At 37.3% G+C, this 12,659-nt stretch overlaps 1 protein-coding gene across 3 annotated transcripts; it reads right to left on the bottom strand.

Moving 5' to 3' along the window:
* Positions 1-1,329: 1,329 nt before the first annotated feature.
* LOC137026361 (uncharacterized) lies at positions 1,330-7,965 on the bottom strand. Of its 3 annotated transcripts, none has more exons than XM_067393684.1 (8): positions 7,488-7,965; positions 7,021-7,047; positions 5,366-5,502; positions 4,203-4,255; positions 3,143-4,105; positions 2,887-3,054; positions 1,882-1,977; positions 1,330-1,804 (listed from the first exon to the last, which is right to left on the bottom strand). In XM_067393684.1, the coding sequence occupies exons 5-8, from the start codon at positions 4,103-4,105 to the stop codon at positions 1,478-1,480; spliced, it is 1,554 nt and encodes a 517-aa protein (XP_067249785.1). In that variant the 5' UTR covers positions 4,203-4,255; positions 5,366-5,502; positions 7,021-7,047; positions 7,488-7,965; the 3' UTR covers positions 1,330-1,477. The 3 variants fall into 3 exon arrangements, with proteins under 3 accessions (XP_067249785.1, XP_067249776.1, XP_067249793.1); XM_067393675.1 differs by having other exon boundaries at positions 5,366-5,505; XM_067393692.1 differs by lacking the exon at positions 5,366-5,502.
* Between the last annotated feature and the right edge of the window lie 4,694 nt (positions 7,966-12,659).

A 12,659-nucleotide genomic window follows, 5' to 3' on the forward strand; every position in this document is an offset into this window, starting at 1 on the left:
CAATTTCCACTTTTTCAAAGCATGGCGTGCGTTCTAGACTCATCTGGGTTTTCTCAAGAAGTAAGTCATAATCAAAGCGGGTTTATTGCATCCCAGCCACTCTACTGAAGTGAGAAAAGGTCGACACAGTAGTGGAATGTCCAGTGGGAGGAAGTGAGATGATAATTTAAGCAGCTGGAATGAGTAGAGTCTTCCTCGCGGTCAAAACAGAACAGCCCACACCGAAGTAGTAAAGAATTTTTTGTCATATATTTATGGAAATGTATTAAAAGCTTAAGAGTCATTGACCATTGCTATCATTCGCAGAGGCTCCTCTTAGCTTTTAAAGTCAAAACAACCATAGTTACACTCAATAGGTCAAGGTTTGGATGACACTCTTATAAAAAAAGAAGGATTTTGTGCATTGATGCCATAGAAGAACAATTTTGGGTTTTCCAAAGAACCTTTTTTTAATGTGAAGAATATTTTAATAATCTACACAACCTTTTTCCACACTGTAAACCCCGATAAGTTAAGATAACTCAAAAAATTTGAGGAAACTTATTACCACAAAACTTTTAAGTAGATAAAATTAATTGTTTTAAGTTAGTTACACTTAAATCCATAGAACAGATGAACTCAAAATTATTTATTTGAATAAACTTTTTTCTATGCATTTTAAAACTCAAATTTTATTAATCAGAAATTAAATATACAAAATAGTTTGGCTATATATATATATATATATATATATATATATATATATATATATATATATATATATATATATATATATATATAAACAATATTTTCAATTTTCAAGAAATATTACCTAAAAATTAAAATCTTATTCCTTAAACATTAGGAAAGAAGACAATTTCAAACTCCATTTGCGTAAGTATGTTTTATTTTGCAAAAGGAATTACGATTCAAACCTGAGGCATTAACATTGCTTAAATGCCATTACCTTTTGACAGCAAACGAAAGTGTCACAATGTATAAACATTTTAGAAATAAACAATAACAATGCATTTCAAAATGCATTTACACTGTTGATGTCTTTTTATGTCACAGATAGAACAGTTTTCTGAGCTCAGCATTATAACATGAGCTCTGTATACAATAGAATGTAACTGTATTAACAAATGAAAAGAACAGATAATAAAGTGTACAAGACTAGTGTATCCAGACATATAGAAAAACTCTTTACCAAGTAAATAATTTTTTTTTAAACAGCAATCCGGGTGCTAGTGGCTTTCAGTAACGCAATCACAGTAAATACTAAGTTAACAAAAATAGTCTTTTCTTGAAAATTCACATTTGAAATAAAATACAATAAACATTCTCGTGTCCCAATGAATATTAAAATGAACATGAAAATCTCCACTGGGAAATTTAAAATCTAGAGCTCAGTTCTTAATAGTGCACCTACATTAGTCACAACAACTGAAAAAAATTAAAATATGTAAATTGTATAGAGCTCATACACACATTCCTCTTACTCCTTAATCAGAAGATCATTTTTTAGACTCAGCAATCTGGGTGCTAGTGGCTTTGAGTCATCCAAGCCCATTAAGACTTTTTGGATGAAGTTAAAGGTGTGGGTCAGCTCTTTGGGGTAGTTGAGATGTAATGCATATATCAACCCAAACATCAAAAGAAAAGCCTCAGCCAACCTGGAAATGTCCCTCAGAACAATGTCACCTTCCAGCACAATAGCAATCCCAGCAGGGTCAAACTGAGCAGTGGAACTCGAGTCTCCATTCACCATGCTGACAAGAGCTACGGCTGAATCCGCAATGTCCGGCTCATCCACCTCTTCAGTCTGAAAAGCATGAGAGAACTTCATGAGCATAAGTGGATAAATAATATTAAAATTCAAATGAGATATATAAAACCTACATTCCACATCTTGAAAAACACAGCATCATCTTCACGCAAAAAGACAGGGAGGGCTCGAAGTGCAGCTGTACGTCTGTTGTTAATATCATAGTGATCCTGAAAAAGACAGAACTATGTTAGTGGTCCAAGGGTTTTAAACCAGGTTTAAACAATTAACAGATAGCGGTGTAATACTTGTGCACATTAAAGGGATATTCACCCAAAAATGAACATTTGATGTTTATCTGCTTACCTCAGGGCATCCAAGATGTAGGTGACTTTGTTTCTTCAGTCGAACACAAATTATGATTTTTAACTGCAACCGCTGCCGTCTGTCAGTCACCAATAAGCAGTGGATGGGAACTTCTACTATAACAGTAAAATAAAACTTGCTTAGACAAATCCAAATGAAACTCCTGACTGCGTGACGACACTGATGTCCTAAGACACGAACGATCGGTTTGTGAGAGAAACCGAACAGTATTTATAGCATTTTTTATCTCTAATACACCACTATGTCCAACTCCATTCAGCTTCCGGTGTGTGAGGTCTGATCGCGCTCTGACAGCAGAAGTGATGTCTCACGCTCATTGAAGTATATGGGCGAGACATCACTTCCGTCATCAGAACGCGTTTTTTGACCTCACTAACAGGAAGCTGAATGAAGTTGGACATAGTGGTGTATTAGAGGTAAAAAATGATATAAATACTGTTCAGTTTCTCACACAAACCGATCGTTTCGTGTCTTAGGACATTAATGTGTCGTCACGAGCCGCAGGGTTTCATTTGGATTTGTCTAAGCAAGTTTTATTTACTGTTATAGTTGAAGTTCCCATCCACTGCTATTATTTGACTGACAGACGGCAGCGGTTGCAGTTAAAAATCATAATTTGCGTTCGACTGAAGAAAAAAAGTCACCTACATCTTGGATGCACTGGGGGTAAGCAGATAAACATCAAATTTACATTTTTGGGTGAACTATCCCTTTAAGCAATTAACTATAAAAGTAATCAACATAAAATTTACCAGAAGATCATAGGCACGAAAGATGCTTCTCAGTGCTTCTGCTGCCTTGCCAGTGCGGGCAGCCTTCTGCCTGTAAACAGCAATCAGACGAGGAGTATGTTTGTCCAGCTCTGCATAGAACTTGTTTTTCAAGCTGATATTAGTAATTCTGTGGAATTCTGCAGCAATCTGAAAGCAAGCATAACAAATAACACAAAAAAAATGTTAAACAAGAAAATAAAAGTAACAGACACACAAACACAACAGAGAAAATTACCTGAGATTCCAAACAAAGTGCAGGCCACTTTTTCAAAAAGTCCTTCACTGGTTGTGATGGGTTATCTACAATGATCTGTTTGCGACGCAGTGCAAATGTTGTTTGCATGAGTCTCTCTATCAGCACAAGACTTCTTTCTGTCTTAGACACTTCTTCAACTATTTGTAATCTTTGTTGTTCCAAGCTTTCAGCATTCTCTCCTTTTGGAAAATTTGGTAGGTAGTTTACCTCAGCTCGACGAGCTCTTTTGATGTTGGAGTGGGGAGACTCACTCTCTGGGTTATTTTGGCTTCTCTTCCCCGAGTTCACAGCCACCTCTTCACAACCAGATCTGCTGAGTTTTGTGCGATAGTTGCCCATCTTAAACTTTAAACTTGTCTTCCAGCCATACCATCCACAGTGACTTCCAGGTTCTGTGAGGCAGGGGTGCTTAGAAATAAGAGCCTCAGCTGCTTTAGCTACTTCTTTGTCACTGGGGTAAGCCTTAAAGCTGTGCATTGCCTTCGCCATATTTTCTAGAATGTCATGTTTTTTGCCTTTTGTTAATTTTAAGAACTTTCCACTGTTTTCATAGGCCGCATTTCCAGCTTCTAGGGTGTGCTCGACATCATATGAAAATTGAGGAACTGTGAACACATCAGGCCAACTCTGGTAGCGTCCTGGGGCATTAGGGAGTATTTCTGTTTCTGAAGTTGCAGTTGAGCTGACATCAGTCTCAGATCTGTGTACTCTCAATACAGCCTTCTCCGGCAGTTCTGAAATGTCTGTTAGAAAGCAGAGTTGCCCCCCAAAATCTGGGTCCTCATATTGGAGGCTGAAATCAAAATCAAGACGAGGTCTGAATTTCTCTTTAATCACTGTAATCAACTCTTCTACAGTACTTGGGCGTGTAGAAAGGGTCATCTTGTGGGCAATGTCAGGAGCAATGTAAACTCTCAGTAAAAGTTTCTGTGATTCTGCCATCTAGGAGACCAAAACAACAAGGTAAAAGACAAGTTAAACAAATAGTTTCAAGATGGACAGGACATGGATTGGATCTAGATAATGTAGAAGTCTTTACCTTATTGTAAAGGTAGAAATCGCTTTGGCGTCAACAGCAACTGGCCCTCTATGCTGTAGGCAGAAAGGGGGGATGTGTCACTCAAATCTGTTATTGTTTTAACAGATAGATCACCTAAACTCAGATTAAAGGCTCTTAGGTGTTCAACATAATGTGACTTGTGCTCCCTGCATAGGAAGGCCACGTGATCGTTCACAAGGAGGATTGACTCAGTTTTACAAAACTGAGGTAACCCTGCATCAAACCCAGCAGAAATATATTCCCCAGTAGAAATATTCGTCCCATCAATGGTGATTCTAGATGCAGAGTATATAGTGTTACTATCAGTCTTCTGTTTTATGTACTGTATTGCCACTTCAGGTAGTGTTGAAACTAAAACAGATGTCACTGTTGATGCCTGCAAATGTGGTTTGAAGAACGCTGGCGCGCTTTAGATGATAAGCCATCATATGCTGGTGTCTGGTTGCCAGAGTCTTTAGCACATTTTTAAAGTTCTGCGTATCGTGCACAACCCGCTTAAAGAAGCGGTGTTTGCCTTCAAATCGCATGGTCCAAAAATGTATGAGAGGTCCAAAACATCTGATCAGTTCTGGGTAATGTTCGATGAAGTGATGCTTTGGCCGAGTTAAAACCTGGAAATACTTCAAGAAGAATTTCCCTGTGGTCCCTAATTTTAGTCTGTAGATACTGAATCATCTCTTCAGTAAATGTTGGAGACAGCACTAACTCCACAATGTCTTTCAATTCCATTAACACTGCCCATGCACTATCTCCTCTGGTACCTCACTGCCAACCATAAACGGAAGCAGCCGAAGTAATGCAGCATTTTCATGACCGTTACCACCTATTGTCATTTTTGTGGTATAAGTTTTGGAAATTGGCTTTGGTTTATCAACCTTATCTGTGTGTTGATATGGGAATGATTCAATTTTCCTGTTCAAATAATCAAGCGTGAAGTGTTTCAGATGAATCATTTCCTGAATGCATAAAGCCAACTCTACTGGCACAATACCTTCAAGGAGGTCGTGGAGAATATCAGGGGGGAAACCAGTGATTGGATGAAAATACTGCAGCTTTTGTTTTAAGACACAGTCTGCTTTCACACCACAATTACTTTCCCCATTTCTACTGGAGACATTCTGGACATGCAGATCATGACTTACCTTAGTTCTCAGACTGAATTCACCCTCAGCAACATCATGCGATTGAAACTGGTCTTGAGTTGCCAGACAGAATCTGCACACATAGCCAGAACGAAATGACTGTACAAAGCCTGCCAATCCGTGAGCTGCAAGATTATCTGCTGCAACAAAAAGAACAGTGCCTTTAACAGATTGACCAAGAGACTCAATGAACACACCATCTTGTTCTAATGTACATATGTCTTGCATTAAAGGGCCAAGCACAGCTTCATAGCCACATTTCTGGACATCGGGAACTTTACACAGAACTGCCAGCTGTATCACATGTAAAGCTGATCGGTATTTGCTGGGTAGATCTGCAAGTACCCAGTACACCGAACAGAGTTTGTGTATTTTCCTCGAAGTACCTAATGGATTTGCAACTTCTATCTCATCGATGTAAATGAGCAGTGGCAATTTAAACTCCTCTGATGCTGACAACAGTTCATTTTCTTTTAAAGTACAAACCATCTCTATGACTTGTGTACTGACTGAATTGTGAAGAATGTGATTCTTGAATTCTGTTAAGTACATCAGTATGTTTAAACAACAACTGAATCATAGGCAGTATAGGGACATATACGCCTGTGCGCCCAGGTGCTACAACATACTGAAACGGCATAACCATTGGGTAGTTTCTCTCAATAAAGGTTTTTCGTCGCTTATTTGAGGATAATTCTGCTCCTTTAGCAGTTGCACTGACAAACACATTTCTGTCCATAACAACACTAACAATTTCATCAAGAGCAGCTTCACTCACAGCATAGCAATGTTTCTGTAATACGTCATTAACTGCCTCTCTCAGCAGAGGTCTCGACAAAGAAAACAGATCACACAAATGCTCTACTATTTCCTGCGCAGCTATATCTGACACATGAAGTATAGCCTGCATCTTCAAAAACAGAGAGGCTAAATTGCGTTTTAGTTGCGCTTTTAATTGGCTTGTGTCACACTGTATATTGTCATCAATATCCAACATTTCTGCGTTCTTAGACTGAGTAGGATCCTCATATGAAGGCTCCGCAGCTGGAGAACTGCCATCATCATCTACAGCAACTACATCCTCAAAAAGGTCCAACCAAGTTGAACTAACATCTACTCCATGGGCCCTGGTTTTGTGGGAATTAAATGAGGAGTAGACATTTGTGCTATACCTACAGTTTTTATATGGACATGTTACCATTTCATGACTTCTCAAATGCCCTCTTAAATGACCAAAAAGATTTTTCTCTGAAAAAGGTTGCTTGAAACCACATAAAGGACATGTGTGCACCACCTGAACTTCTTGACATGTGTGCCTCTTATCCGTCTCATTATGAAATCGTGATACATGAATTTTTAGTGCATTGAATGAAACAAATGTGCAAATGCAAGAGTCATAGAGACACGGTAAAGGGCTAACCTTTGAAAAATGGCTATGTTGCAAACCATAATGTCTAAGTAACTGTGCTCGGGTGAGTGAGGAGGAATCGCATAACCTGCATTTCCAATCCATCACTCAAATATAAATCATGAAAATGACCAGATATAAATAAGAGCTATGCCATCCTCTGAAATCATTTGGAGATGTAAAAATGTACTTTTTGTCGTTACAGATGTATCTCCACCCCCAAATTCCAAAATGTAATTTTACTCACATATGCTGTGGTCTCACAAGTTTTAACCTGTAAAGAAAATAAAACCCCAAATTAATATTGAGACAGAGACATGTCAAAGACATACAACAGTTTCAGAATGGGGAACATTTGGCTTCAATTACAGGCTAATTTAATTCTAAACATTGGTTAAAAAACAAGTTAAGGTTGAATGAAAGTGGTTTTAATCTCTTTTTATGTTTCAATTTAAGTTATGTAACTGAAAAGCTTCAAGAAGCAACTGCGATAACCAACAGTGCCACAAAATAATATCCATGAATATATCAACTCTTTCCCTAAATTTTTTAATCACGCTACAAATTACATTGCAACATGTAAAGTGTACGTGATCATTGTATTAGGTCTATTTGCTAAACAAGCAACAAGTAAATCGTTTCAGTTTGATGATTAACGTTATACTGTCAAATTCTGACCCAGATTGCTTTAATTATTTTCTTAAATGTACTTACCAGATTATAGCCGCTAAAAAAACTGCAGCAAACACAGAAACGATGATGATGATGACAGATATCGATTCCACAGAACCACGTTGAGTCAACGGCTCCTGCATTACATGCTGGGATTCCAAAGTTAAAATCTGAGCGCTCAATTTCAAATGGGAATTCGTTGATATTTTTAGTCATTTGAGTAAAACATGAAATAAACATGGCATGATAGCCTACATGTAGATTTCTTTTCACAGCGTTTTACCTGCTAAAAGTTATGTTTTAAAATTAGGCGAATAGTGCACAAGTAACGTTAGAGACTTTTTCGTTGAATTGGCAGATTGTAACGCAATAGCTCATTACCGCCACCAAGAGGCAAAAATTAGGCTATTGGATTCGTTTTATTCTATTGTTATTTTTAGTCATTTGAGTAGGCTAAACCATGAAATAAACGAACATAGTCTAGCCTACATGTTGACTAGTAAAAATGGGCAAATAAGTGTATTGAGTACACACACACACAAATTTAATATTAAATTAATTTAATGTAATATAATTGAATTGAATAATTCTTACATATTTTAATTGAATAATTTAACAATCCTTAATCAATTATTCAATTAAAATATGTAAGAATTATTCAGTTCAATTTGATGGAATTTTACTATTAACTAACTCTTTAAAAAAAAAAAAGTCTTTAAAATGTTTTTGAGTGTAGACTCTTCTTCGTTGAATTGGCAGATTGGAATGCAATAAAGCTCATTACCCCCACCAAGAGGCAAAAATGAGGCTATGATAATAAGATATTTAACTTATTTTATTTGAGTTACTAGAAGTTAAAATGACCAAATTGTTGAACACACTTAAAAGTTTTAAGTTGAATGAACTGTTTCACAGTTTTGAGTACAGTTCACTTATTTTTAATAAGTATGTTATACTGTTCGGGAATACAGTGCACTATAAAGAACCTTTTGTGCAATGGAAAGTTTCCATGGATGTTAAAGGTTCTTCAAGGAACCAGATGCCAATAAAGAACCTGTATTTTTAAGAGTGTAGCACTTGCTGATAGATTTTGTAACTACAATATCTGGCTTTAAATAATGATTACATTTTAATTTCTCAATATAATCTAATTAATATTCATGAGCAATGCTAGACTGATGGCAGAAGCTTTTATTGGCCAAGGACCACCAAGAGGCCGTCTGACTGACATGAAAAGCAACCAGTCACAGTTCGTTTTATTCTGTGTCATGTTTAGGGACGTGAAAATGTAAAGTCGATGTCCCTACAATAACAGACCGGTGTATTTGTCTATGCCGTGAACTTCACATACTTCTGAAAATCCAGCGTTTAGTTGATCCTGATAAGTGCTCATTGTCACAGTTTAAACACAATGGCTTTCTTTTCCCATGAGGGGGGTTGGCATCACAGCGGCTTTGTTTCCAGGTAGACCATTAAAGAATGTGACACACACTTCTCCTGAAAATCCTGTAGAATTCAACCAATCAGATGATGACTTTGAAACTCCTGAAGTGTCCCATTTTGTGTGCCTTATGCACCAGATGTTCAGCCAACGGTCCATGGGCGTGACGTCTGAGGCTGAAACTGCCAGATGCTTAAAGGTTTAGTTCTCCAAAAAATAAAAATCATCCCATAATTTACTCACCCTCAAACCATCCTAGGTGTATATGACTTTCTTATTTCCGTCAAATACAATCGGAGTTATATTAAAAAAATATTCTGGCTCTTCCAAGCTTTATAATGGGAGTGAATAGTAGCCTAGATTTATAATAGTAATCCATCCATCATAAAAGTAATCCTTATGGCTCCAGGGTTTTAATAAAAGCAAAACAATGCATTTTTTTGTAAGAAAAATATCCATATTTATGACTTTAAAGACTATTATCACTAGCTTCCGTTAACGCGTGTTCACGAGAGAGTCGCGTTCCAGCGTATGATGTAGGATGTAGGGGTCATGTAATCTCAGGTGAGAGTAGACGCCTCTCGTGGTTCAAACAAATAGGGCTGGGCCTACTGACAATACTCATTTTAGATTTATAATTTTTGTGACCGGTGATTTGTTTTGCTCTATCCTCTGCGCATTCATCAATACATCTTGCATCAGGTCAAAGTTCATTCTTCCACCGGAATCGACTAAATATGGATATTTTTCTTACAAAAATGCATTGTTCACTTCAGGCCTTCATTAACCCCCTGGAGCTGTATGGATTACTTTTAGGATGGATAATAATTTTCATTTTTGGGTGAACTAACCCTTTACCTAAAGTCTCAAAGTCCTTGCTATAATAGCAGTACCTCTACATTGCTGTGACAAAAATATGAATACAAAATTAACTTTAAAGTTAACATTAAAATCGATTCACTTACTATGAATGATTCATTATTAGTTAACATGTTATTTTAAAGAAGAAAAATGGCCACTTAGGTGGATAATAGCCATTTTTGCAAATTTGTTTTCAGTCTAGATTCATTCTAATATGTAATGCCCACTTTCTAAGATCCAATTAATTCCTAAACAATAAAATTAAGTCCAGCCTTATATTTCTTGAACATGCTGTATTACTATAAAAAGTCGCACTGCGGAAGTAAAATGCGTTACAAATAGCAGTTCATGTCTTATTTAAATAAATAGTATGTCATGTAAAAATGGTCCAAATAACAAAACAAAACTTTTGTCATTTAGACAGGGAGGGCGAGAATCGCAAGACAGCTTAACAAGACACAGCTGAAAACGTAAGGAATCACAGAGCCAGAATAACAAACTCCTAACACCAGAGTTTGTGAGTAAACATACAAGGGCCACAAAATGGCTGAGTTCCAGAAAGAAATTAATGAAGCACAACAAGCTTAGACTCATCTGTTCCTCTGAAGGGTTTATTAGTGTAGGTCGGAGGAGGTAAAGGGGAGACGGGGGTGAGGTGGGGCTTGAGTAGATCATCACAGGGAACCTGAAACAACACAAATCTCAAAAAAGTGCCCAAAAATGTCATTCACTTTCTTTTCTGCAGGTTGATACACCACACAAAACAAAGTGTTGATGAAAAATGACATTAGCACATGTAAACCATCTGAACTCACAAAAGCTAAACCTAACTATGAAGAATTGTTGATTGTTATTTGGTCCTCTTTTTCCTAAACATTCTTTGGTGCGTGTGGGTGAATGAACAGTATTTGTTTTGTTGCCATATGAACCTAATAAAACTGACTCAAAGATCTCTTAAGGCTCTGTGCTGGTGAGAGCGCGTGTGGTTATTGTTTTTGCTGGTTATTAGTTTTATTGGCTGTTCGTGAGCACCCCATTTATACGGCACAGCTCATTTAAAAAACAAAAGGGAAATGTTGGGTATTAGAGTCTATTTAGATATTTTTAAGCACTTATAACTGAAAACATCCAGTCCTGACAGAACACTTACACCGAGATAAATAATATTAAAGTCACAGTATGTAAGTTTCGCCTCTAGAGATCACTTATTCAAAACGATAACAAAAGGCAGAGCTTGCTGATGGCATAAATGAGCGTGGAATCATGGGAGTTGTCGTCTTCACCTCCACAGCCGATGGAAAGCAATCCGACGGGACTCGGGCAGAAATCACGTTCATGGATGAGCTAAAGTATTAAAGTTTTAACATTACTGTGGTAAGAAGCAGGGCGGGGCCGAGAGCCCGGGACATTTAACGTTGCTGTTTTTATTATGCTTATATGCTGCTCCTTTCGTTTTGTTGTTTATGCTTATTTTACGATTAAAGTTATATTTAACAACCGCCTCCTTCCCTGACTTTGAACTTTTTTACAGTTATGTTTGATCACTTAAATTCATATTATTTTATTTCATTCTAATGAAACAGCCGCAAGTGCTGAATTACTACTCACTTTATGTGACAAATTGAAATAGTTGGGTAACACAGTGCTGTTTTACTTGGTTAAAACAATCATACAAAAAATACATTTGAGTGTGTTGAAAGTTATGTTATCAATACTCGGTGGTTACGTTTGCTCTATGAGACACTTGTTGCTGCAGTAAGCTAGATCAGCTAATAAGCTAAGCTTTTAGACATTTTAGACATGTTTCCATACTTTGGAACATATTTTCCCCCCCCTAGCCTGGAACAGTGATGATAGGATGGTCTATATATTCCTTTAACAGAAATAAGACGAATTTCAATATCATTCAACTAGTGAACACTGGGGATCAATGGGAACACTGGAAAGAAACTCCAACGACATGAACACAACTCTGCTACAACTTGTCCACTAATTGATTTGTTAGCTTGTTCGCAACAGTTTGCAGTCCATTTTTTATTCATAACCCCTTTTATGTAAAATTTAACTAATGTCAGCTCATCTTGTAATGGAAAGTGGGTTTCGGCCTGGAATAGTTGAAGGCTACGCAGACAGTTCTGTGGCTTTTCACTTCATCAATCCTCTACAGGGGAGAGTTGAGGAATGGAAGGATGCTTATCTCCTTGATCCATTTCATTTCTGCTTACTCTAAAGAATGCCTGAATGAGAGAGAGAGAGAGAGAGAGAGAGAGAGAGAGAGAGAGAGAGAGAGAGAGAGAGAGAGAGAGAGAGAGAGAGAGAGAGAAAAAAAAAAGACAGGGAAACCAGAAATAGGAATTGTGCCAGAACACAGTATCACCGTTTTTATAAAGTTTGGGATCAGACTCAGGGTTTAGTAATGCAAAATGAAGACAGCAAAGGCAGTTCACAGCTTTATCCTAATAAAAACGGATGCATCTACCAGTTTGACATCACATGTTAAATTTCTGCCCAAGATCTCTCCTTATTTTCATAGGAGATCTTAATTATGTTGAACTAGACGGCTCTCTTTGAGGTGAGTTTAAGTCTAAGACAGATTCATTAGTCAGATGTCAAACTGACCTGGTATAAACTCTAAAGGGAGTTTAGATAGCAGGCCCAGCGCTCCATCTTCCTCTGCAAACGTCCAGTAGGCACATTACATTACACCCCTACATCTTCCCACTTCGCATGCACTCGGAGAAACAGGTATTAAACTAATCCCTGTCGCCAATTTATCTTCAACACATATTGCTAATGCTGCAGTAAATTCAATCGAGTCTGTAGGGCTCGCTTTAGAGAGAAAGATAAAAAGAAGAGGAGCAAACTGATAAAACAAATTGTTTTTATTGAAACAACATATTTACATGTGAAAA

This window comes from Chanodichthys erythropterus, chromosome 2 (genome assembly GCF_024489055.1).
Source record: "Chanodichthys erythropterus isolate Z2021 chromosome 2, ASM2448905v1, whole genome shotgun sequence".
NCBI classification, from domain to species: Eukaryota; Metazoa; Chordata; class Actinopteri; order Cypriniformes; family Xenocyprididae; genus Chanodichthys; species Chanodichthys erythropterus.

Coding starts and splice junctions, on each gene's coding strand:
- LOC137026361 (XM_067393692.1), bottom strand. CDS start 4,105: ATGGCAGAATCACAGAAACTTTTACTGAGAGTTTACATTGCTCCTGAC. Junction 3,055..3,142: donor CACTTTGTTTGGAATCTCAG/GTAATTTTCTCT, acceptor GCTTGCTTTCAG/ATTGCTGCAGAATTCCACAG. Junction 1,805..1,881: donor TGTTTTTCAAGATGTGGAAT/GTAGGTTTTATA, acceptor CATGCTTTTCAG/ACTGAAGAGGTGGATGAGCC.